The 27,299-nt window shown below is 38.4% G+C and overlaps 1 protein-coding gene across 1 annotated transcript in view; it reads right to left on the reverse strand.

Annotated features, from left to right (window-relative positions):
* The window catches only part of ebf1a (EBF transcription factor 1a), a 126,779-nt gene that overhangs the window by 31,528 nt on the left and 67,952 nt on the right, over positions 1-27,299 (reverse strand). Inside the window, 6 exon segments of the mRNA XM_084133646.1 lie at positions 120-150; positions 152-192; positions 195-246; positions 2,615-2,745; positions 9,682-9,823; positions 10,777-10,858. Coding sequence (XP_083989772.1) covers positions 120-150; positions 152-192; positions 195-246; positions 2,615-2,745; positions 9,682-9,823; positions 10,777-10,858 — 479 coding nt within the window.

The raw sequence follows: 27,299 nt of genomic DNA on the forward strand, positions 1-27,299 counted from the left end.
AGGAAACACTGGCTGACTGTTAGTCAACCCACATGTGAAATCAAGAACAGTTAAGAAATGATGGTTGTACGTTGCTGGCTGAATACGGTTAATGTAAAGGTGCTTAATGTTGTCCTTACCTGTGTAGATAAATCTGCCCGGTGTACCTTTGGCAGAACTGCTTTGACTTGTAGGACAGAGTGACCTCCACAACCCGGGAATGTGTCTGGGAGGAGTCTGAACTCGAATGGCGTGAGGGGTTATGAGCTGAAAGAGAAAATAAGAAATGTTTTTTTTTTGTTGCTGTCAAAATAAAGAAGTAGAATACATAGGTTAAAATAAGACAACAAAATATTCAAATATTTGTACTGTTCAGACAGAGTTTGATCAATGAACTCAATTGGATCATCTCATTAATCAGGCCCACACTGAGGCTTAATAGGAAAAAATGAACTCTGACCTAATACAAGGATACTGACTTTTTTCAGAATAGAAAACAACCATCTTATTCTTATAGTGGTATATTCTCTATTCTTAATATGCAACATTTTTAGTGTGTATATGTATTTATGCATGTATGCTGTACTCTGCTGTTCAAAAGTTTAGGATCTGTATGATTTTTTTTGTTTTTGAAAGAAGTCTCTTCTGCTTACCCAGGCTGCATTTGTTTAATCAAAAATACAGTAAAAACTGTAAGATTGTGAAATATTATTACAATTTAAAATAATTGTTTTCTATTTTAATATATTTTAAAATTATTTCTGTGATGGCAAAGCTGAATTTTCAGCATAATTACTTCAGTGTCATATGATGCTTCATAAATCACTCTAATATGCTGAATTGCTGCTCAAGAAACATTTCTGATTATCAATGTTGAAAAAATTGCATACAATTTTTTTTCAGGATTCTTTGATGAAAAGAAAGTTCAGAAGAACAGCATTTATCTGAAATAGAAAGCTTTTGTAACATTATAAATGTCTTTACTGTCACATTTGATTAAAATCCGTCCTTCTTGAATAAAAGTATTTATTTATTTCCCCCCAAAAAATATTCTTACTGACCCCAAACTTTTGAACGGTACTGTATAATGCTACAAACGTTTTTTATTTCAGATAAATGCTGTTCTCTTGAACTGTCTATCCATCAAACAATCCTAAAAAAGTGCAGATGACTGTTTTTAACATTGATAATAATAATAAATGTTTCTTGAGCAGCAAATCAGTATATTATAATAATTACTGAAGGATCATGAGACACCGAAGACTGGAGTAATGATGCTGAAAACTCAGCTTTGCCATCACAGGCAAAATGTACATTTTAAAACGTATTCAAATAGAAAACAGTTATTTACATTTTTTATAATAATTCACAATATTACAGATTTTACTGTTTTTGGATCAAATAAAAACAGCCTTGGTGAGCAGAGGAGACTACTTTTAAAAACAAACTTTTGAATGGCAGTGTGTATACACACACACACACACACAACATAATGAGGTCAGTAGGCAGCATGCAGTACATGCTGTGCATTATACAGTAAATAGTAAGCAAGTATTCTATTCTGAATATAGATTATACAGTATATTTAGCCTCTGGGATGTTGAGAGCTTCCTGGAGTGTTTTTTTTTCTCCCTCTCATTCCTCATGTTCCTCATTTTAATATATGAAAAATATTGATGCCATCCTAAAGGACAGTTATGAGAGGCCATTGGTCAGTACTAGTCAGTGATGACCTTTTCTGTTAGTTCCATATGGTGACACAAATCTCGCCAGCCAATGAGATTAAAGCTTTTGTCAGCTGGAGGTGCAGACAGTCCAAGTCATTACATAATCAAAATTCTGTCCACCTTTTTTGCATCTGCATTTTCTGACACTGTATAACGTCTACTGTATAACTTCACAATGTTTGAAACATGCATTTGAGGTACCCCTGTTTACCTGCAACCATACTAGCTGAGCTATTAACAGTACTGTTTTATTCTCTGATTAGACTATGATTTGACTGCTTACAATGTTTGTGAAGCTGTGCTCAATCCCCTTTGAAGAGGAGCCATGCCACTACAAAGCAGCCATGAGCGCTCAGTTTCCCTGCAAATACTCTGTCATATTCAAAGCCAGCAGCACTGGTGCTGCTTTACATGGCTTTAAACTGTCCCTTTCATTGCTCACTTAGCTGGGCTTTCATATGCCAGGCAGTGCTCTTCTCACCTCTCAGATAAATATGGCATTGTCAATGAGAGGCTTTTTATAGAATTACCTCTTTTATCTATCTCTTCTCAACATAAGCAGCACAGAAACTGAGTGAAAGACCAAAACAGATGGACAGACAGGAAAACAGACAGCCTGCGCTGAGAACAGAAGCATTATGTCCTTTCAGAATGGCATGTGCCTTCTCAGATTTGTTAGCCAAGTGGATTTTGAATCCATCTTCCATATCGCACATATTTTCTATAATTAAGTTGCATAACTATTGTAGGTAAAAAAGGTGCATTTTAAAATGTCATTTTCTTTCATATTCAAATTCAGTTGTGATTCTTAAATCTCTGTTGTTGTCTGTTGAGCATGAATTGTTGAAAAAAAAAAAGTAAAATCTAAAGTGATTGTACAAAACGGATTAAATAGAAAAGTAACCAACCTCACTCCAGACCAGCATGGTGCCAAAGATGACCTGTAGGCCGTCAAAAAAGTTATCACCAATGATGATGACGGTGGCACCCCCTGTTGTCCAGCCTTCACTGGGACTGATGGCCTTAATGCAAGGAGTAGCTGTTTTAGAGAAAGAAGAATACGAACAAATGAGTGAAAGAGTGGCTCACCGTTTACAATTAACAGCTTGTTTTCTTGAAAAGGCATATGAAATATAGATTAATTATGGCTATATGTATTTGCCTGTGTACACATCAAGACACCTGTAAAGTGATTATATAAAAATAATGTCAAGAAGCATCAGAATAAACATCTGGAAGCAGCTAGCACATCATCACTCGTGTGCATCACCTGTGACATAATTTCATGCACAGAATAAATTCTTAGGAAATAAATGTAAAGCTGTGCAACTGATTTCTTCCTGATTCCGGCAAATAGATTTATGAGCCACACTCTATTAGGAAGCTTTAGGCACAGCTTAATGACAAGTGACTGACTCATTAGAGTCGTCACATATGATTAGACTGTGGCCATTCCTCTGCGCAGTCCCCATATGCTTCCTGACAGCGGTGCGAGCATGAGAGATGACGCTCACTCACCGATCATTTATCTCAATCTACCCTGTATAGTAGCATGATTCACTGCTGTGGTTGCCTGGAAATCTCCTGCAACCTAACCATGATCATCTCTAGTTGTGTTTTGGGATCTTTAGATTGTCACATGGAGAAACACAACTCGAAATCAGAGAGTGGAGTGGAGAAACAGCAATTTCTCCACCCTGCTCAGTGTTTTGTAATCACTCCGCTTCTATTCCCCACTCACTGGTGAAAGAAAGCCCGCTCCGAATCCACTCCATAGTTTAAAACTGCACTGTTACAGCTCAGCTGTAGTCTCTCTTTACCATCTCGTTACTCTCTTCTCTGTTTACCATACTGATATTAGAGATTATATAAATGTATATATATCATTTGTATTATACATTAATATAATTTGATATCATTGTGTTTTATGTATAATGTTGGATATTTAACTGTGCATGGCCATTTCCCCCAATTATTACGTTTTGATGGCCTTTGCTATTATATATTGTTCACTTAGTTAATTGTTAAAAAAAACTTAATATAAAAATATTAAAAATTATTGAATAACATTATTCAATTAAAAAAGTATATTACAATTTTTTTATTTAATTAAATTGTTAAATGTAATCTTTAGCAAGTCTCAAAATATAAATTTGTAACATTTGTGTACTATGGACTTTCATAGTATTTTTTTTTCCTACTATGGAAGTCAATGGCTACCGTCAACTAACTGGTCACCAACATTCTTTAAAATTTTGTGTTCAGCAGAAGAAAGAAACTCATTCAGGTTTGGAACAAACTGAGGGTGAGTAAGTGTCTTTTTGGGTAAACTATCCCTTTAACATTGTTTCTATAATAATATTACACAATAATTAAGTTGCATATTGTAGACAAAAAGGTGCATTTTTAATACAATTTTCATTGTATTCAAATTCAGTTTGACCCAGGTTGTGATTCTCAAATCTCTGTTGTTGTTTTGTCATTTTGACCATGTTTCTACAATATCATCACATAAATTTCAGAAAGAAAAGACATTTTTCTTACATGGATGGAATGTCATCGAAGCAAGTTTGGAGAAAGAGAAAACCCTGTTCCTTACTCCTGGCAAAACTGTGTGACTCCACTTTCACTCCGCACAACTTACGCATTCTGGTCCAAAGACACCAAACTGAGTGCAGGAAAAAAAACAGAGCGACAGGACACCCGACCCCCTGGTGCTCTTCTTATGAAAGGCGTAATTCCCCTCCGCCTTTGTTTTAGTCATGGACATAATTAATGAAATCTGAGGGTCAGACTGGAAAAGATCAGTCAGTGATGAGTGTACAATAGCAGCACTCCTCCCTCAACCCCTCCTTTCTTCCCCTCTGGCGGTGGTAGGAGAACACGAATGCTAATTCCGCTTGATTATACACACACCTTTATTAAATATTACACTGACCCCATGTGTGCCCAGGGAGGGAGGGGGCCAGGTGCGAGCGCTTGTTTTATGACACTCGTGCAAATGTCATGAGCGCCGGAGTTCGCCAGGCACAGAGAAATCTGGAGTCCTTACAGCAGTCGATCAAAAGGCCAGGCGCCCTGGGACACTCTGAGAAAACAGCAGCCAGCCATAAAAATTCAACACCTTAATGAGTTTAAATTTCATTTCAGCATGTTGAACTTTGGCACCGGATTCTAAAGCTCGGTGTCTCACTGAAGACGCTTTAACCGACTAATTACTGCTGTTCCAATTTGCTGCTGAATTTAAATAGAAGGAAAAGACATGAGGGAGGGAAAAAAGGAAAAGTAAGGGTCCTCTGAGGCAGCTGTCGGAGGCAGAGAACGGGAGAGTCTGTCACGGGCGGCTCTGTTGTCCTCTGTGACTCTGGTAGGCGGACTAAGCACACATCCTTTAACAAGCGTTACACACAGCTCTGACTGCAGGCAGGACCCCTGGGAGAGGGTAGGGGTCTACACTCAACGCACGTGTGATAGTGTACCTAAGTGAGGCAGTCGAACGATGGAGGCAGATGGCCTGCGTATAGGAAGCGCTCGGATCTGCTGATAGGACCTGAACTGAGATGAGACGAGGCTGTAGACCTCACTCGCACAGCTCAAACTGGTGTGTGTCAGCCATCGGCGATGCCTTGGGAAGAGCTAGCATAGATAATCGCAGGGGATATGGAGAACCTGCAGGGGAAAATGGTCTGGGGAACGGTGTTGAGGAAGCAGGTTTCAACTATCATTAAAAATGTAATCTAAATTAAACTACAGTCATGCTACCCTTTTGAAAAAGTAGTTAGCTCCACTACAAGCTGTTAATAAAAAGAAGCTAGGCACACTACCGTTCAAAAGTTTGGGGTCGTTAAGATTTTAAAAATGTTTTTGAAAGAAGTCTCTTATGAACACCAAGGCTACATTTGTTTGATAAAAAATACAGTGAAAACAGATATATTGTAAAATATTACAGTTTAAAATTGTCAGCATCATTATTCCAGTCCTTAGTGTCACATGACCCTTTAGAAATCATTGTAATATGCTGATTTGATGCTCAAAAAACATTTCTTGTTTAAAAAAAAAAAAAAAACATTTGTGCTGCTTAATATTTTTTTGTGGAATCTGTGACATTTTTTTTTCAGGATTCTTTGATAAATAGAAAGGGCCAACATTTATTTGAAATATATATATATATATAATATTTTGTAACTATCAATGTCTTTGTCAATGTCAATGTCTACTGTCACTTTAATACATCCTTGCTGAATAAAATTATTTATTTAAAGAAAAATGTTACTGACCCCAAACTTTCGAACAATACTGTACATTGAAGCTTTATATTTATTTATTTATGCAAACAAAGCTGTATTTATCTGGTTCAAAACCAATGAGGATCTCAAATAGCATTAAACAGCATTTTGAACACATCCATTTGCACTAAATAGCACATATAGTACGTAAGATTATTGTGTAATACTACTTGATATAGAATATTTCCTCTTTTTCATCTCTGCATTTTTTCTGCCTACATTTTTATTTAATCATAAAACATATTATACAGCAACAGCAGAATGTCTGTTTTATGAGTGTGTAATCACTTTTTGTGTAAGTTAAAGACTTTTATATCCATGTTAAATATAGAAATGCTAAGTAATAATAATATTCAAAACAGCAACATACGTACAGTATAGTGATGCATCTGTGGAATACTTCATTATCTTCCAGGATTCAGATTTACAGAGTCCTTGTGATATTAAATGTTTTCCTGAAGGTATATTGCAATTTAAATAGGGAATTACATGTTTTAGATTAAGGAACATGATTTTAAAGCATTTCAATAACCCCGAATATACAAATCAAATCTCCTTAGACTAACCAAGATGTCACAAATATTCTGTGTTCCAGCCATGTTGTAATTTTCATAAGTGAAGTAATCCACTTTGTGGCCTTGAGGACTTCCCCAGCTAGTCTTTTTTTGTATGAGCTGTGTTGTGGGTGACTGCGGGGCATAATGCAATTTGGCGGCGTGATAAACCAGGAGAGATGAAGAGGAATGTTGAAGCAATCTGTGATGGTAATCTTGGCCTAAGACGACTCTTTTGCAGGGTGCTGAAATTGTGCATGGATTAAGCAGATGGTGGTATGTGAATCCATCTGATAGGATTAAACTTTGGTGCCTCCTCTGCCGCCATCTGTTCCCTTACGCTGCATGCATGCGTATGCGTGCTCACTTTTACACACACATCTCAGATACAGGCACAATAGCTTTCTCTTCTACAAACTTGCATTCTCGAGCCCTGCAGACATCTATTTCCACCACAGTGCATTTGTGACATGACCTCACGTATTGGTGCCCTCACTTTACCCTCGTCTCCCCAGCCCAGAGCAATCAACACACATGCACACCATGTCTGACAGAACAGGCTCATTAGCTGGAGGGGAGTGGAAATGTTCTGAAACTGACACAATAATAGACAAGAGTGGCCAAGCAGAGGTGAGTGAAGGGATGTAAGCAGGCCATTTTTGCATATTTCGTGCTGATTTCTGTGGAAAAATCAACAGAATTCTGTGGAAGGGATTTAAATATGGTAAAATCTGTTAAACGTGGTAAAGCACGCTATTATTGGGAACAAAAAGTATTATAAAAAAATTAGCCTTAAGTACTTAATAAGATCATACACAAGGGGTGGGAATGTGTAGTACTGCAGTGAATGACAAGTGTTCCAATTTCAAGTGGAATCTAGTTATTACAGGAACTCTGTATTGAAGCTTGAATTTTGAAGCTCTGATTTAGTGAGTTTCTGCATTGCCCTCCAAGAAAAATATGTCTATATGTGCACGTCAGGGTGTTATATTAGACATAATGAAGAATTACAGTATAAGCCTGTCTGTCTCAGGATTTATACTATCCTTTCTTTTGGAAAAAAAGAGAAAAAAAAATCCCACAATTTTTCAAATATGTTGAGGCTTTAGAAAACTGACTTTTTTAATTTTCTCAGTGCAGTGGAAACTATGCTTAAAGACTGAAGACATCCTCAGGAGAATAGAGAGAACTTAATCGTCAGCATCATCATTATCAAATCATCATCATTCAAATCCTTAGTTTTTCATCATAGACGGAGGTTAACAGTCCAAGTGAAAAATGTGTTCTTCTCTAGAGTCATCCCAAACATAAATGAGAAAATGATTGGATTTGATTGCGACTGAGGATCAAATCATTGCTCAAATCATGTCCACATGTTATTAGACGGATTTAGGAGGGCCGCACTATAACCTGCAAGAGATGGAGGACGGCAGATAAGGCCACATGTCGCTCAGAAAATAAATGCTCAGTGCTTAAGACTTAGAGATCTCAAAGACAAAAACACATGCTCAAACCTAAAGAGAACAGGCCACTTGGGGAATGCTGCGTTCACTGCTCTTTTCTTAGCCTGCGCATATCTTAGTGGATTGTGGGTGCTTTGCTGCACTGCTACTGTTGGTATGCTGTTTGTTATTCAAACGAATGTCTGGTTAGCTCAAACCACCAGCAGTATCTGGCATCAGCATGACTTGTTAGTGGCATTAACACGACTGCGGGACACAGAGGTGCTAAATCAGAGTCACTATGATCTGACTGAATGGTCACAGTTGTCTTTCAATTCAAAGTATGCGCACATCCAATCATCACTTCAGCAGGTGATCGATCAAAAGAAAACTGAGCTGAAATGTAAAAGAAACGGCACACTGCTATCTCTGCTCCCAAAGAAGTTTGATAAAAAATGTTACGACCAACAGCGGTCTTCGTCAGGCAAAGCAAATAACAGATATCACCAACTTTTATATCAACATGATGAGCAATCACACCTGGTATAGTCAATCAGTGAATTAACCAATCATCCAGTAAACCAATGAAATCCAATGGAAAAATCCAAAGAAATTTTAACAAAGATATAAACAATATCTGCAACAAAAGGTTGCAGTTATACCGCAAAAGAAAATCCTTAAAGTGCAGAAAAAAAAGTGCAATATTTCAGGAAAAAAGATCCATTGTCAATAGTTTAGTAATGTTTGAAACACAGCTGACCTCAATGTAAAATCTGCAAAATATATTTTTTTCTTACCACATTTGAACTTTTTTCTTGTTTTAAGCCTAAATCGCACAAATTTTAGTGACGTTTATTCTGAAAACAAGAACATGCAATTTTCCAATGGGCTAGAACATATCCATTGTCTTACTGTACCCACTTTTTTTAGAAAGAAACCTTTAAGGATATTTACATACTTCTAATGGATAACAAGAATTATTTTTTATTTTTTTTAAATAATATCTCTTGCAGTGTATTACCATTTTTCCCATTAGCAATGCATTAAACTCAAGGGTTCTTCAGTTGGACTGACCCCACCGCACATAAGCACCACCGCTCAACATGTTCACCACTAGGCCATATCTGAATTTTTTTTTTAGTGTGAATATTTTGTTCAATATTTAAACCTTTTAGAGACAACTGTAAGTAAGCCATTGGTCGGTTGATTTCCCTGGAAAGTGTGAACATTATGGGTCTGTAAGGCTCAGATCCTTCTTTTGTCCAAATCGGACAGAACAATCTTTTCTTCTGACCAATCGAATATGGGGGAGGGTTCAGAAAAAGTGAAATCACTATTTTTGCAATACCATTTGTGTACACTTGTTGGGTAGAAATTGCACAATTCAGCTTTAAACTGTCTAAGTTGATGTAAAGGAAGAAGGCCGTGCTAGCCATGATTGGCAACCATCTGTGCGCCTATGTAGCAAAACCATGAAACTACATGGAGTGGGACAAAGTGGCTTAGTTTTGCTGAATGTGCTAGGGACGTTAGCTGTGTGCAAATGAAAGAGTGTGTTGTGGGGAAAAGTAAAATGAAGGATTTTACAACGGGAATTACACAGACATTGCAGGTGTAACTGTTTTGTCTTTTATTCCTTCTGTTTCCCCCTATTTTTCTCATTGTGAAAAATGACGACAAACAAAACGCTCACCGTGTTCCAGGTATGACGGAGTTCCTTCAGACGGGTCCAGCCTGCGAGCTCTACGTCCATGTTTAGAGTTATTGTGTACAAACATGTTATCAGACACAGCCAGGACGTGTCCGTCCACGTTGACCGTCGTAGACACCACCACCTGCAGAAGACAAATAATGACTGCACTTCACTTGACCCACAAAGACACACTCTATCCTTGTATACAAATTAATACGCAGCTCAAACAAACAGCTGAAGTGTTGGAGCAGCACAAACACACGGTACGCGTGTAACCGCTGACTGATAAATTGACATACAGGCGCATTTCACCAGAGAGCCTGGAACCATGACAGCAGCTAACAGCTCTCACGGAGCTGAAGGAGACTAGAGGTGTCTCACAGCAACTGAGGAGCCTCTTGATTTAAATGGCTCTCAGGCTTTGAGAGGTCTCTCAATCTCAAGAGAGGAAGAGGCTTGATGAGACTTGGCAAACACCGCTTACATTATCCCTGTTCTGGGCAGCCACTTCATTCCCTCAAAGCTTCTTTTTTCTCTCTTTACTCTCCATCAGTATTTCTTTATATGTTCTCAAGTACTCGCATTTTATCTGTTAAGAAACCATTATTTGGCCTCAAATTACTACTATTTTTTTTTTGTGAAATAGTGGGTGGTCAATTGAATATGTTAATTCAGAGTATTTAATAATATAATTATAATAAAAAATATAATTTTATATATAATATGTATAGTCACTTTTTGCAATATCTATTTAATACTTTTCTAATGTAATGTCTCTGAAAGATTTTTTTTTAGCAAATATTGATAAATGTGATTTATTGTGATTATTTGATTAAGTATATCATGTAATTAATTCAATTACGAATGTAGATTAAGAGTAAAATAAAATATTTCAAATATTTTGTCCTATTTCCTATATGAATTACTTATCTGTTAAACATTAATATAATAAATTAATTAATCATTATTATGATAATGATTGTAATGTTATTAATGACTGTTTTTATATTGTAACTTGTCCAGTCACATACATGACTAAAATTGCAATTTTGTCACTTTAGTTTGGAAGTGTGAGCAGAAAGGACGTGGTCCTACCTGAAAGCGCCGCATGTCTCGTGGGTTCCCTGCATTCTTTAGGCAGTTCTGGTTGCATTTGAGAAAGAATTTCAGGAAGAACCTGGAAAAACACAGAATAAGAGGATTTATAAGGTTAGGCCATTTTGTTCAAGACTCTGACCTCAGTCTCTAGGTAAAGATGGCAGGGTTGTGTGGTATTGACATTGACCACATTAGAGCTATGTTATATGCCACCCCGCTATGAGGAGTTAACCTGCATCCTCCTACTCTCTGCATTCTTAAGGTCATAGCTACATACATATTCACACAGTTACAATGAGTAAAACACTGGTCTAGGAAATGAAGACCATCTGTCATGAGGCCAGAAACATGCCTGTCAGCTGAGTGAAAAGAAGAAAACAGGAGAAAGATCAGGAGAGACTGAAATGTGTTGTCAAAGTCACTCCAAAGAGCACCCAGATTCACCATAGACACAAATCCAGTGAGATTTTCTGTTGTAGGGTAACAATCGTAGAATGATTTCTGAATCCTTATTAACTATTATTAAGAAATGTATAAAGATGCTAGATGCATCTACTCACTGTATGTACTCAACTTCCCAGGGGAACATCCAATATTGTGAATGTTACTGTGCATTTGTCTCAAATGATTTCTAAGTGTTTATTGTTTATGTATTTTAATAACAGTGTTTTAATGTTGAATCCAGTGGGCTTGTCAGATCTTGTATGGCTGTGACTCAGCATGTTTTCCCTCATTCTCTGCGGTCTGAAATCTACAATATTAATTAGCACAGTGGGGTATCTCTCTTTTTTCTTTATTTATGGTTTTCTGGTTCACTGCACTGGTATAGTTGAGAACCCACATCTGTCTGCAGCATCTATCCACTATTATTATATTTGCTTCTGCATTATATTATATTTGTCACTACTTACACAGACGCATTGACACCCCACACAAACAGAAATCCCTTTCAGTAGTCTGCTGGTCACAAAGTTACAGTACAGTTGTGTGCCACAACCTGTTTGGGTAGTGACTATTGGATCTACATATCCATCATCTTAAACTTAACAACACACTTTTACTAACAATACCATATTGATTGACTCCTATTGATTTTATAGACACTACTGTTTAAATTAATACTTTTACTCAAAAGGGTGCATTATATTGATCAAAAGTGACAGTAAATATTTTTTACATAGTTACAGAACTTGAAAAAAAATATTAAAAAAAATATTAATAATTCAAATAAAATGGTGAGCATAATAGACTTCTTTCAAAGAAATAAAAAATGATTACCTAATACCGACCCCAACTTTTGAACGCTAGTGTACAGCTAATTATAAATACTACAGACTAACCCAAACGCATGTCTAGCCATTGAATTTTTATAATAAAAAAATACACAAAAATATTTTTTATTTACATATATTTTTACAATCAATGTCCCCCAATGGAGGTTGTCAGATTTAGCTCACTTCTAGTAACATTTTTTCTGAGAAGTATAGCTAAATACTGTACTCTATAAATACTCAATAAATGTACTCTAGTAAAATGTATGTGCATGTGTAGAATCTTTTTTGTTTCTTTTTAAATAAATGCATACATATATACATATAAAGTTTTTTTCATAAAGTTTGATTGTCTTAGGGGTGCGGTTAGTTTTTGGGTTAAGGCTAGTCAGTACTGGCTTATATAAAAACAATAGAAGTCAGTGGAAAGCCCCACAATGACAGTAAAACAAATGTGTGTGTGTGTGTGTGTGTGTGTGTGTGAGTGCAGCTGACTTGTTAGCAATGAAGGAATGTAAGATGCATAGTCTGTGTGCACTGGCTGGGATTCGTCTAGGATAAGCGGTCCATGTCTCATCCTTTGCTCTTTAATCTATTGTTTGTGTCACCCCTCTAACATCTACAACATTACACATCCATGTGTGCCAAGCCATTCATCCCACTTTCAAAGGCTTGAAAGTGGGATGAATGGCTTGGCACACATGGATGTGTAATGTTGTAGATGCTAGAGTGCCTAGTAGCATGTCAGATGGAAAATGCGTATGCATATGATTATATACTGTATATATATATATATACAGTAGTCAACATTTTAAGTGGATCAAAAAAGTTCATCAAAGTTGTCCTACAAGAAAGAGTATTGTTAAAAATTCATGTATAACTTTGATGAAAGGTTTTGATCCACTTGAAATGTTGACTACTGTATATGGGTTTGTATGTAATTTGTAAATATATAGAACAAAAATATGATGACATATATAGATCAGATCTAGCATTTGCAGCTCAGTGGGTGCATTGATAAAAACATGTTTGTGTGTGTGTTATCCATTGTTGTTTGGGTAAACAGATTAGCGCTACAGACCTCGTCTATAATATCATTTAAGAACCCTAAGCCGTGGCTTCTTCCCCGCTGATTCCCTCTGCCACTGACCCTGTCTGAGCTCTCCTGACATGTCCCTTATTCTTCCACGCTCTCGCTTTCCTTCTCTTTCCTGCTTTGTGTGGAGATAAGTCTGGGCTTAACCTCATCGATGACATCACGCTCTCATAGTCTTCCTAAATCCCCTGCAAAACCCTGGGTGCCCTCACTTTAGGAAGACATCCTTTGTCTTTCTTTCCCTCCGCTCCACAGATTTGTCCTTCTGGTCTCCTAACCGCACGCCACGTTCACATAAACACTCACTCATAGTTTTTAGAGCCCTCATCCACATGTGTAATGTGTATATAGTTTGACTTTGTTGACCCCGTAGCTCCATTAGCATTAGCAAGAGTACTACGATGTCTGCCGAACAGGGAGGGTGCATGTAATCACACGTGTAATGTTTAATAAAGTGCTTACTGTCCCCTCTGTAGGGCACTTCGGACAGGGACCTTATGCTTTTAGAAGAGATTGGATGGTGCATTGCAAATGGCACGACTAAGAGCACTTCAATTAGAGAGGGCTATTACCACAGTCAGCGTGAGGAAGAGGGCAACGCTCCAAATGTCTGATGGGTAGGACGAGTTTGAGTCAGATCCTGACCTGTCATACTTACTGCTCTGCTTAATAACTCTTACATTTTACTTTTAGACACATCAGAGCGGATGCTAATGAAAGTGTAACTAAGATGGAAAGAATACAGATGATGGTGGAAGATTCACTCTCTGATTCACTAAATCCCATGCAGTGTTTATTGCTCAACTACACAGGGGTTTTAATATTTCTTTCTGTGATGGTAAAGCTTCATTTTCAGCATCATTGCTCCAGTCTTCAGTCACATGAAACTTCAGAAATCTTTCTAATATGCTGATTTGCTGCTCAAGAAACATTTCTTTTTTCTTTTTTTACTTAATATTCTTTTAAAATTAAAAATTGTAATTTGTATTTATTTAAATTCATATCATTCCTCATAATCAAAAAGACAAACTGTAATGATAAATGATGGCTGTGCTGTTTAATATGAAAATAATTCTTATTTGTTTCTTGGCCCATGGCCATGATAATGGCAATGATCACTTATGTGTTTTATACCCATGAGCAGCTGCAAGGAATTAGCTTTTCCCTGTTTATTTTTATCAAGCATTTTTTGTGGTATTCAGTTGATGTGCAGTGCCTTCTGGGAAATTGTATGTCTCCACTTACTGTGATGTGATGTAATGATGTAATATTGTTCCCTATGCATTTTGCAGTGCCCTTTAGACTGAACAGAGATGGTCGAATACCCAACGAAGTTGACTTAAAGAGAGGAGGTAAGTATGTCAGGGCGAAAAAGAAAGAGAGCAATGAATTAAAGCAGAAGTCGAGAACTGATGGGGTTGGTGTAGGCAGGGTTAATGTAATCCTCAACAAATTGACCTTTGACCTCAGTCTGTCAAGGGGTCACATCTGTCCGCTCAGCTCTGGCCCATTAATTAACTCTCCTGCAGATTCGCCTGACTCGGACACTCAGCCGTTAAACCTTCTGTGTTGTTCTCCTCAAATCTCATCAGAGGAACGATTCACAAAAACGAACCCGGTTTTGCTAGTCGTCAAATTAAATAGTTACAAAACATCCACACAGAAAGTGGTCTTTACAATCAGACACCCACTCAAAGTGCGACGATCAGAGAAAAATGCACTTTAATAAACAGAAAAGCGTTTGTGAAAATTTCTGCTGCCCCTCATCGAGTTTGATTTGCTCCTAAAAAGCACATCAAATGAAATCAAATTGCCCTCCGTGTTGGCAATGATACTTGTAGCCCAAGTTACTAGCACTATTGATTTAAATGCATTTGACTGTAGCTGTGAGGGTGGTTTCAAATGAATAATAGTGACGTACGGAGAGAACGGCCGATCTGGAGTCAGCACTAACTGCGGCAGCATGGCATAAAAGCATGTGGCATGTGCGAGTATGGTATTACCCACACTCTCAGTAAATGAGACCAAGTCAACGGCACCAGCCATCAATTATTCAGAGGCTGAGATGGCAATTATGGCACTGAGCACAACCAACATGAATATTTTATGAAGGCTAACGCAGACCATAAGAGTGTGAGAGGGGGAGACTCAGAGAAAGAGAATATAAATGTGCCCATTTCTGGGAGACACAGTCAATGCCAGTTCTTGCCATAGAGCAACACTCAAAGTGCCATTCGGTATGGCATGATATCTCTCTTCATCCGCTCTCTCCTCACCTTACACCATCTTATCTTCATTCCAGTCTCCCAGAATGCCTCGGTGAGACAGCAGCATGGGCTGTCTTAATGGGACCAGGGGCAGATGTCCTCTCAAGGCAGCTCTCCATTACCTCTTCTATGTGGGCACGATAGGAATGTTGCAGTTGTTTAAAACAAAGAGTTTGAGTTGTGGCTAATTGAGTAAGGCGACACCATGTTGACGAGTGATAGGCTAATCTTTTGAGCGGCAGCGCTAAAGCCAGGCGGCCCTGTAACTCGCTGTCCGTTTCAGCCTCTGTTTGTCATTCACTCGATCTCTCTTTTAGCCCCCCTTTAGAAAATCATATTGCTCATGCTTTGAATATATACACGTGCATCAGTTAGCCTCCCTCCTGAATGTACTCTGAATTTTCTCGTAATTCCTTCAAGACCAGATACTCCAAATAAAATAATAATAACGCAGAGTAGAACAATCTGACAGCTACAAGAAGTCTAACCTTCCCCTTTCTCCGCCTTCAGGCAAGCTGAGACCAGTAGGCATGTTGTGCTGACAGCTCTAAAATTGCTTACAATACATATCTCCAAAAGATCTGTCCCAGGCAAAAAAAAAAAAGAAGAAGAAATATCACCGGCTTGCTTAGCTGGTCTTTCAGATGTCTTATTTTTCCCTCCTCCCTCCATTTATTATGGCTGGATTTCTGCACTGGCCTGCGAGTTTGGTGCCAAATGCAACCGAAGAACTATTTCAGAAAGAGAGAGAGAGAGAAAGAAGAAACTGCGAGCGAGCAAAGAGAATTCTCTAATCATAACATCATAGTAGAAGAATTTGCACTCTCTGTCTTGCATTGTCTACAAATGTTTCCTCAGAGTGAATCAGTCTTGAGTGTTTTTTTTTGTTGTTGTTTTTTAGCATTATTTATTTTTAGTCCTATTTTGGTGAATGTGTGTGGACTGTTTTGGTACACAGAATGTATTTATTTATTACATAAAAAAAAAACTCTAATCTGTCATATTCTATATTAAAGGTGCACTCAGTATTTGTTCTACCTTTCACATACACTACTCTTCATAACTTTGGGGTCAGATAGATTTTTGTTATATTTTATTCAGCAAGGATGCACTAAATTAATCGAAATTGACAGTAAAGACTTTTATAATGTTACAAATAAAATCTGCTTTAAATCAATGCTGTTTCTTTTAAACTTTCTACTCCTAAAGTAATCCTGAAAAAAATGATCAGTTTCAACAAAAATATTAAGCAGCACATTGATAATAATAAGAAATGTTTCTTGAGCAAGAAATCAGCATATTAGAATGATTTCTGAAGGATCATGTGACACTGAAGACTGGCGTAATAATACTGGAAATTCAGCTTTGCATCACAGGAATAGATAACATTTTAAAATGAATTAAAATAGAAAACATTTATTTTAAATTGTAATAATATTTTGCAATATTACTGTTTTCATTGTATTTTTGATCAAATAAATATAGCCTTGGTGGGCATAAGATACTTCTTTCAAAAACATTTTAAAAAAAGTCTTACCGAACCCAAACGTTTGAAAGGTAGTGTATATACAGTAATATGGATATATGATATGAAGACACAAAAAAGTTACATTTTTAGATCGCGTGACCAAACAAATAGCATTTGCTTCATATGGTTAATCCACCTCTAGTGGAATAAATGAGTCACGGCTGACTGAGAATAGCAATTTCTACAATGGCATCACATGGCATTGCATTTGCATTATGCTGTATCAATGCCACTAGTTGTCAGTACAAGTCCAAGATGACTCTGTATTGGTCAGCTAAACATTAAAAAAAATTCCTTTGAAGGATCATAGTAAATTGTACTCCGCTCCAGAGAGGGTACAATTAATGAGGCCTGTTCTTCTCACTATGATGAAGCTCTTGAGCATTAACCGTTTTGAATTGCTGCATTTCCTCCCTTTGGCAATCAATTGGAGTCTTATTTCATTACTACCTGGGCTGTGTCGATGTAAGAGCAAAGAATGGAAGACGCAACCTTTACGAAATAACAATAAAGAGTTGAGTGAGACAGAAAGAGTAAGCGATAGACAATGAAAGTGAAAGAGGAGAGCGAGGAGAGAAATTTCACATCAGACAGCGGGACCAGACCCAAGAGACGAGTGCAGTGTAGATGGGAGAATTATTTTACATAATAAATGCTTCAAATCCAAGCCTGTAATTGATAGCTGAAGCCAGGCAATGATGTGCAGCCACCACACATGGGTTTTGGGGAGCTGTCAATCAAATGCTGCCACTGGAGGAGGGATAATGATTGTCATATGACAACTGCCTGATTTAATGTAATCATTACAGCTAAAGCTATTGTTTACAAGTGTCAGTGGAGGTGTGTGAGAGAGCAGACCAGCAGTAGTACAGCAGGCGATGATGTAATAACTTAAACTTCAGTTCATTAGGGCAGGGTTTTGAGAGTCGAAGTGGAAATAACTGCTCCTACTGCCAGTTTGCAGCTGTTTCATATATTTTATGCTGAGATTTACACATTAAACCCTTCCGTCTCTGGCTTAATGGATATAATTGACTAATTCAGCACAAATGACCCTAGTTTTAGCTAATCATACAGAAAGCTATGGACATATAGACATATTTTCTGTAAACAGCCTCTGTGTATTGGCCGTGTACATAAGGCACAAATTAATTGCACCGCTCAGAGGGAAATACAAGATCCCACACAATGAATTCAACGCAATGTGAACTGCACAAATAAAGCATCAAAGGTTGAAAGTAAAAAAGTATATTAAATTCATTCTGTTGTGCATAATTTACAAATCTTAAACTAAATTTACAAGAAAAGAGAGAAAGGGAGAGCGGGAAACAGACACACAGAGAGAGAGAGACCACCCTCCTGTATATTTCAGAGGCTGTAGGCAAACACCTCAATAATTCATGATGGAGAGATTGATTTTTTTTTCCTTTGGCGAGAGGCAGCAGATGTGGCAGGGATGAAGGAAGGGAGGGATGGATGGAGGGAGGAAGGGAGTGAAATGGAGGGGTGGTGGAGGGACAGCGCAGGCCTGAGGGTCAGCAGCCAGTGGGATCATTAGACCGCCTGCTTTTTGTGTGAAGACTGGAGCTTTAAAACACACTGTTACTCACTGCCAAGGGCTCCAACAAACTGGCCTGAGTAATACTTAGCTACTCACACATCCCTATATTCCCTAAGAAAAAAAACACCGGAAAAGAAGGATGTGGTCAGATTAACCTCAAAGGAATATTGTTTTTTGACCTAATGCTAGGAATCTGATGATCACAAAAATATAGATTTTCGATTCAGAACAGTGCTATATGGATAGATACAGTACATCACATTCTTTTCTGATATCTTTGTGTAAGTAAAGCTTACTTTTTAGCCATAAATTATTATTTTATATAATTTTGCACAGGCATGGCCTTATGTAATGAGAACACTTTACAACAATAAGGTTCAATTCGTAATTATAATTAATTATTGCAGTAGGTATCATGAACTAACAATGACATTTTCAATATATTTTCAACAGCATTTAGGTTAAATTAATTTATGAATGTAGTATTTTTGATTACTGTTGATTATTGTTTTATTGCTGATTAATTTTATTCAAAATGTATTACTACATGTATAAATTAACATTAACCTAGATTAATAGATGGGTATTATTATTATTCATTGTATTATTTATAGTGATTTTAAGTTATTTCAAGCTATTGCAATTAAATAATTGTAATACATTGCGTTGTGCTAAGTGTTACCATCTAAATACTTGTTGAATGACTGTCGAAAAAAGACAATTTCTTACCAGCCAAATAATATGATATACCCCATGAAATCATTATAGTAGTTCTGTGGCTTTTAGTGCATGTGTAGCCATCTATACAGTAGTGCATCTCTAAAAATTGACAGGTTTATATAAAAACTAGCAGGACAATAAAAACTAGCACATTATTGTTTAAGGCTTTGGCATGATTTCATTTTTAAGATTATTTGGCCCATACTGGAATAAAAAAAAAAAAATAGAATTAATTAGCAAAAAGCATAGGACTAGTCTATGAAAGATGAAAATGTATAGCATGGAAGAGGAGAAGCTCTTAGAGTCCAGCAAGAGCGGGACGGCACTCGTTTACAGTGCTTTGGTATAGAAATGATGTTAGAGAAAAGAGCAGAGCAGAGAGAAATGTAAAGGAGGGACTCTGTTCCCCCTCGTATGTCTGATGGAATCAACTCTCTGTGGGTGTGACGGGACGGCAGGTGAGACTTTGAGAGCGAGCGACATCCTTTTGTCATCGCCTGCTCTCACAAATAATTCATGGCATCAGAGGGATGGGGAGCGAGGGAGGCGTATTGACAGCTACCACTTCTACTTGCCTTCACCTGTCTTATCCAGTCACCCGCAGATAGGACGCAAAGGACAGAGGGACCTTTTCACGGAGAACGAGTGCGCTGCCTTTCTCTTCCACTGACCTAATTAGAACTCACTCGCTCCCTGCCTACGTCTCCTATCATCCGGCGTGTTCCTCTAAAACCTAATCGCTCTTTTAACCCACAACAAAGGGGGTCCAGGTGCAGATGTAAAATGCCACGGGGAAAATTTAAAGACAAACTCAGACTCTCTGCTTTCAAAATAAATTTATTTAACTGTTAATTATGCCAGTTTATTCAATGTATCGCTGATTAATCATGGTATGACGTGAGAAGCTGGAAGTCTAATTCACCACTGGTTCCTTCGAGATTTTTCTATGGAGTTTTAAATTTACGTTGTAGAACAAAATGTCAAAGTATAGTCAAGTTATGTTTACCACAGGCTTTATTTGAAACATTAATCGAAAAAAATATATAAATGATAAAACCCCATAGGAAAATCTCGAAAAGAACCAGCGACGAATTAGTCTTCTGGGTTCTGACGACATACCTGCACAAATCTATTCTGTTTGCTTGATCGTAGGTGTTGTGTACACTCGTAAAAACAAAGATTCTTTATAAGAACCTTTACATTGCATAAAAGGTTCTTTAGAGTGGAAAAGGGTTCTTCTGATTATCAAAATGTTCTTCACATTAAGAAAAAAATGGTTCTGAAAAGAATGGTTTACATGAACTGGGGAATCCAAAATGGTTTTACTATAGTATTGCTGCAAAAAAAACAAATCCTTTTGGAACCTTTATTTTTAAGCGTGTAGTGTATTCAAAAGCCTGAGCAGGAGAAAAAGATGCGCAAAAGTGGGATGTGTGACCCTATTAGTGCTCATGAGCGGGTGACTGCGAGGTGGAGTGTCTCCGCAGCCTGGTAATCTGCTCCTGATAATTTATTATTTACATTATATTAGTCAACGGCGCGCAGTCAGACGGAAGGACTACAAAACTGCAGCATATTGATTTTAACAGCGCACTGTCTGCAGCGATTTGTGGCGGCATAGGGGCTGTCGCCGAGTGCCAGCCTCGCAGGATCACAGGGACAGGATGCCACTGTGCTACATGCTAATGCGCACTTTAAACATTTAACACTAGGAGGTGCTGTAATTGCTCTGACAGCTGACAGGTGACCAGCAGAGTGTAACATACACTGCTGTCTCTCCCCTCCTCCTCCTCCTCCTCCTCCTCCTCCTCCTCCTCCTACCGACAGCGTTTCTCTCCTTCTCGCTAGTCTCTTTGGGTTGAACCCTGCTCTCTCAATCTCTCTGGAAAAGGAGGGATGAAAGTTGTGATTCTCCATTCTGCTTGAACGAAGTGGCTAATTAGAAGAGGAGGATTATGGGCTGCAAGATAAGAGGAGAAATTTTTCTCTAGTCCGAGATAGTGTCCGCAGTAGCGTGCTGAAGGTGCCGCCACCTTTTCATTAGCATCTCCGTTAATTACTGGTTCCGGGCTGTTTGGAGTTAGCATCATTAGCCCGATAGTGCTGGAAATATTAGTACAGCAAATTGGTGTGGTTTTCAATTGGGTTAAACAGGAAAACATTCAACCTTCATATAAAGAGGGTTGAGCTTTATTAAATTAGCCTCCTGCAAATGAGTACAGTTTGCCCTATCATGCCTCCCAGCACAAATTTACCAAAATAATTACACAGCCGGGCTGCCGATGCAGTCATATTTTAATAATCTCACTTTCTCGCTTTCATTAAATTAAGATGGGGTTTATGTGTCACTTTGTTACAATTAAACACACAATCACAACCTGAGAAAAGCGCTAACATCAAAGTGGTAATAACTTTAAAATAATCCCTGTAGCGACCAAAATTATTACATTAGATATAATAAACATCTTGGTAATTGCAGCAGTATGGCATCCTCAGTGGGACATTTTTTTGATCTGTGGTACGAGCCGCGTCAAGATAAAACTACAGAGCGGAGAGAGGATGGGCCAGAAGGAGCCGAGAGACAAGAGCTCTAATTATAAGAACATGAAACACTTCCTAAATAGCTACTAAATGAGGAAACCAAATGAGTCTGGTGATATTACAGTTTAAAATACACTTTAGACAAGTTGGCCTGGTTAAAAGAAACTTTCAAAAGACACAAATGCAACTATAATCAGCTGTAAAAAAAATGTTGGATTGGAAAATAATGTAGGAATAATGAAAATAATGGGATTACTGGGTTTACAATGATATTTAAGAAAGCTATACGTTTTGGATAAGCAGATGGAAGCCTGTTCCAGCCTTGGAGTAAAAAAATATAAAAACAAATAATTGTGAGATAAGGTTTAAAATAAGAAATTAAGGCACAATTGTAAGATATGAAGTCATTTTGTGAGATATACAGTCACAATTGTGAGAAAGTTGCAGCTTTTTCAATGGTCTCCAGGAAAAAAAACATAGAAAAGTTTCTTGATCAGCATATTAGAATGATTTCTGAAAGATCATGTGACTCTGAAGACTGGAGTAATGGCTGCTGGAACTTCAGCTTTGCATCACAGGAATAAGTTACATTTCAAAATGTATTATAATAGAAAAGAGTCATTTTAAAATTGCAATATTACATAATGTTTACTGCATTTCTTACTGAGCATAAGATACTTCTTTCAAAAAAATCTTACCAACCCAAACATTTTGAATGGTAGTGTAACTCCTCCGATAATCATATGAGCAGGGCAGCTCTTGAATCTTAAGCCCCATTCACACATACTGTACAGTCTTTACTGGTAAATTACCAGTAAGAGATCATGTGTGAACAGGACCTTTTAAAAATACCAGTAAATTGGTTCCGGCAATTTACCAATAAGGGAAGTTGTAACATTACCAGTAAATTACCAGTAATGTGCTGTGTGAACGCGGAATGAAGATTACCGGTATGATCACGTACGAGGTCAGAATGTGCTGACGTAGAAGTCTGCTTTGAGACGATCATAAAGTTCTTATGGAGATGACGTGATTACTTGACGCTGTTTACAGTAAGATTTTTAATAGGTTTTCCATTTAAAGATGCGCAAAATTATCATCTTTGACCATTGCGCCGTCTCGCAGTTTTTTTCAACGTGTTGCACTCGAGACCTAGCCTTCTTTTCCATTCATCAGTGTTGCGGCTCTGCAGTTAGATACTATTATGTGCGTCTCGTGTTTTCAAGAGCAAAAACGCATTCTGTTTGATCCCCTTATGCTTTTCACTCAGATGTCAAAAAATGTTGTCAAAATGAACAGACAGTGAAACTAAAGCGCTTCTCCTCATGCGGACGGCTGAAGAGAACAGCGCGCCGTTTAAAGATTACTTCCGATGACTCCAATATCACAGTATTTTGGAGCTGATGTGTGAATGGTCTCTTACCGGTAAAAAGCCAGAACGCCGTTTCATGTGTGAACAGCATATTTGCGTATTTACCGGTAAAGTCATTCTGGCAATTTTAAGGTAATTTACCGGGATTGCTGTGTGAAAGGGGCTTTAGACTCACAATAGGCTCGTCTAGGGAGAGGTAGAAGTTTCAGGCCGTCCCTTAAGTGGCCCTCGTGCCCTTTAGTATTTGACTCTCAGCTGTGACCTGAGAACAAAGGTTCTTGATAACTTGCATCTCTTTTACATATTAACCATAGGCGTATTAACAACAGAATATGATAAACTCGACTATAATCATCCAGCAAATCCACATCAATAGGATTAATAGAGCATGTTGTGTGTCACTGAAGGTGCAGTGCACTAAAAACCTTATCTGATCCATATTAATGGCCCTTGAAGAATGGAGTTAACCTGTGGGATCCATCCTTCTCACCTCTCAATTAAAAGCTTCCCTCCCTCCAAACCACACATACACAACGCTCAAGTGGTGCTCCATCTCTATTACCCAGAAGGCATTAGCCAGTCTGTTTCTTTATCCAATCAGATGGAGTTTCCATTCTCTTCTCTTCCCTGCCCAGTTCCTTTTTTGTTCCCCTCTGACAGTCTGTATAAATAGCTTGGGATGAAGTCATTCCTCAAGCACTGCTGGCAGGCCCTTTCATTATTTACAATATTTACTTCAGGGGGGAAGTCACGGCTTGCCGTCAGATTTATCTGTCTGAGAAATGAGCTCCGCTATGCAGATCATCTCCAGAACAAAAGCGGCGTGCCGGCGTGTTGCGCTGCCACACTAATTTGGTTCATGAAGTGTGTAACACAGTCCTCTTTGGCAGGGGGGCTTCATTTATCTCTGACTTTATTAAACTAATATATAACAATCTTCTTCGTGCTCAAAGCTCCGGCGCACGGACTGCGTAACCTGAGTGGAGCGCAACACTGAAGGCTGTTTCAGAGTAGAACAGCTATAGGAAGAAGTTAGGTACTGATAGTAAACTCTCAAATCAAAACCGACGATACGTGTCAAAACATTGCTATTTATCTAGCATTGGTGTTGCCCGGTTTGGTTTTATCAGGTTTATTTATTCTTCTGAATTTTAAAAACTAAATTTAATTGTGACATACAGTAAATACATACTGTTCAAAAGTTTAATGTCTTTGAAAGAAGTCCCAGTGAAAGAAGCACAAGCTGATAATTAATTTGATCAAAAACTACAGTAAAATAGTAATATTGTGAAATAGTCTTACAATTTTGTATTTCGATACATTTAAAAATTTTGTTTATTCCTGTAATTGCAAAGCTGAATTTTCAGCATCATTACTCCAGTCGTTAGTGTCACATGATCCTTCAGAATGATCCTGTTTAGGATCGTTCATGTTTAGAACAGAAGTGCTGCTAAATATTTTTGTGAAAACCTTGATAAATATTTTTTTTTTGGATTTGATGAATATTCAAAAGAACACTATTTATTTCAAATAGATAATTTTTTTTAACAATGTAAAAGTATTTAATGCATCCTTGCTCAAGAAAAGCATTCTCTGACCCCAAACTTCTGAACACTGCTGGTGTACGAGACAAAAAATATTATTATCATTATTTTACATTTTACAATTATGAAAGCACAAAAATACATAATATTAGAATTTTAAACACTATAGCCGCGTTTCCACCGCAGGAACTTTCCCCAGGAACTAGGAACTTTGGGCTGGTACTCGATGTGTTTACACCGCAGGAACCAGGGTCTAAATGAAGTTTCGGGTAAATATTTCCCCCTCCGATAGTCCCTGCTCACGAGGTAGTACTTTTTCAAAGTTCAGGAATTTTCAGGGGTGGGACTTGTGTGCTGCACAAGCTGATTGGTTGTGTTCACGCCGCATTTTGGTTGGATGACTCCACGCAGCATATTATTTATTTTTAACCTCCCTTTTTAAAAAATCTATTGCGGTTCGTGTCGTGGCTTCATGCAGTAAGAGTTGTCTGTCTGCAAATATGGAATTTAATTAAAAAAACTGGTGGACAGGAGACGAGTTTCAGGCTTTATTTTGTGGAAGAGGAAACTTTCTGCGCGTTCGTCCCAGCCATCTCACGGTCAATGTCCGCAATAGCTGATAACATACAAATTTTATATCTAACGTTAGCATTACGAGCTTACTGAACACGACAGTAATCAAAACTGATTACTGTCTGTCGCAGACTGGGAGGAGCAGTTGCGCGCAGTTTACCTTCCCGGTACTTTAGACCGCGGTGTAAACGCAGAAAGCAACCGGTCTGGGGCAAAAAAAGTTCCTGGGAAAAAAGTTCCTGGGACAAATTGTTCCGGGTAATTTCAGTGGAAACGCGGCTTATATAATATTCTGGAATATTCCATTCCATTTATTTGTGTTGTTTTAAATAATTTTGTAAAAAACATTTTTCCAAAGCAACTTTAAAGAATAGCAGAATTCTTAAATCAAAGGCGGCTGTGGCAAAAAAAAAAAAAAAAAAAATTGTTTATATAACTTATGTAAACTTGATATATATAATATTGAACAGATATAATCCATTTGAATAGAATCAAACTGAATATTCTGAAATATATCACAACAGCTATTTTATAACAGATAAAATAATTTTGGAGGCATTTTTATCAGTTTTGGTGACATTGCTGCCCTGAGCACTGGTTAGATTCTGACCCTGGTCTATAATCGTCTAAGAAATATTATCATATCCAAATTTTGAGTACACTAAACCTTCTGAAGCACAAGGAGAAAAAAAAGCGTGGGAACTCTACAGTGCATGTGAAAGTGATGTGTGTCAAGAGAAGAACAATAATCAGACGGATGTGTCTATCATCACAAGGTAGTCTCAGATCCTGCCTCCCCCCGCTGTTGGGCTGAACCCTGGGGAGGGTGTTAATTCAAACCACATGTTCAGCTTTCAGCTGCCACTCGACTAGCTGCGACCTACAACTCCTTCATCTGCTGCTGGAGCTGTGATTTTGGGGGACTCATCGGCATCTCGGGGGTCTCTCGAGGAGTTTCACACAAAAAATATATACCTCGTTTTCCTGATAAAATCTCTTTCATAGTTCCAGCTCGTGGACTCCTCCACTTTTTTTTTATGTGTGTGTGTTTGGGGGGGAATGTTACCTGCATTCGGGGGCACAGGCCATGCATCACTGACACTTCATCTCAGTCTGACTGCCTTGTTTCCGAAGTGACCCCTTTCCCCTAGCTGCCTCGCGGTATTATTTAAGGAGATTTATGAGGCAGTGTCCCGTGCCAGGAGCTATGGAGGCAGACGCCTCAGGGGCCGAGGCACAACGAAGGGGGCCCATTAATAACCTACAGCCAGGCCTTCGCTCCCAGTCTGGACCGTGGAGACTAGGGTTCCTCCCCCTTTTGAGTGACCGTAGGCTAGCAGGCAGCGTTCAGTACCTGAGTCCCACACACAGAGGTGGGGTAACGGATCTGGCAAGCACGCGGGCCCCTGCCGAGGAGCTCCACAGAGCAGCCGCTTATGATGGATGGGAGGAGGCAGATGCTATCTGAGCTCAGGCCATCTGTAAGAGCTCAGAGTAACAGTGGGGTCACCGACAGACAGCACGGGAGAGAGAAAAAGGGGTGAGCCGTTCTAGTGTGTAGGATCAAGTTAGGCACGTGTACCGGGCGGAAGGTGCGAGAGGGCATGTTGGCATGCTAATGCTGGGTGAGAGAGTCAGGCTAGGTCTCTGTAATCACAAAGAGGGTGCCATGTACTTTGTCACAGAGGACACCAAGAGACACGCACACACATTTCTTCATGCCACACACACACACATGCTCAGACAGGCTGCCATTCAGTATCGGATGAAATACGGGAGGATGACACCAAATCTGATGTGAAGTGGTAAGAAAGAGTGCACTGAGAGAGAGTATGCTGAACTGTATAGTAAGTCAGTGTGGCTGCATGTGACATGAGCGTGTAGCTGTCAACGGCTCCACAGAGAGACTGGCAGGAAACACCTTCCATGTTAGCCCATGTCTATTTAAAAAGCAATGTTTTATTCAGCCACAACATCTCATTGCACTGAAACATTTATCAGTCTGTGCTCTGTCTAATCCTGTCCTGTGTCAGGTAATTCCACTCTG

Source organism: Abramis brama (assembly GCF_963993115.1).
Source record: "Abramis brama genome assembly, chromosome: 13".
Taxonomy (NCBI): domain Eukaryota; kingdom Metazoa; phylum Chordata; class Actinopteri; order Cypriniformes; family Leuciscidae; genus Abramis; species Abramis brama.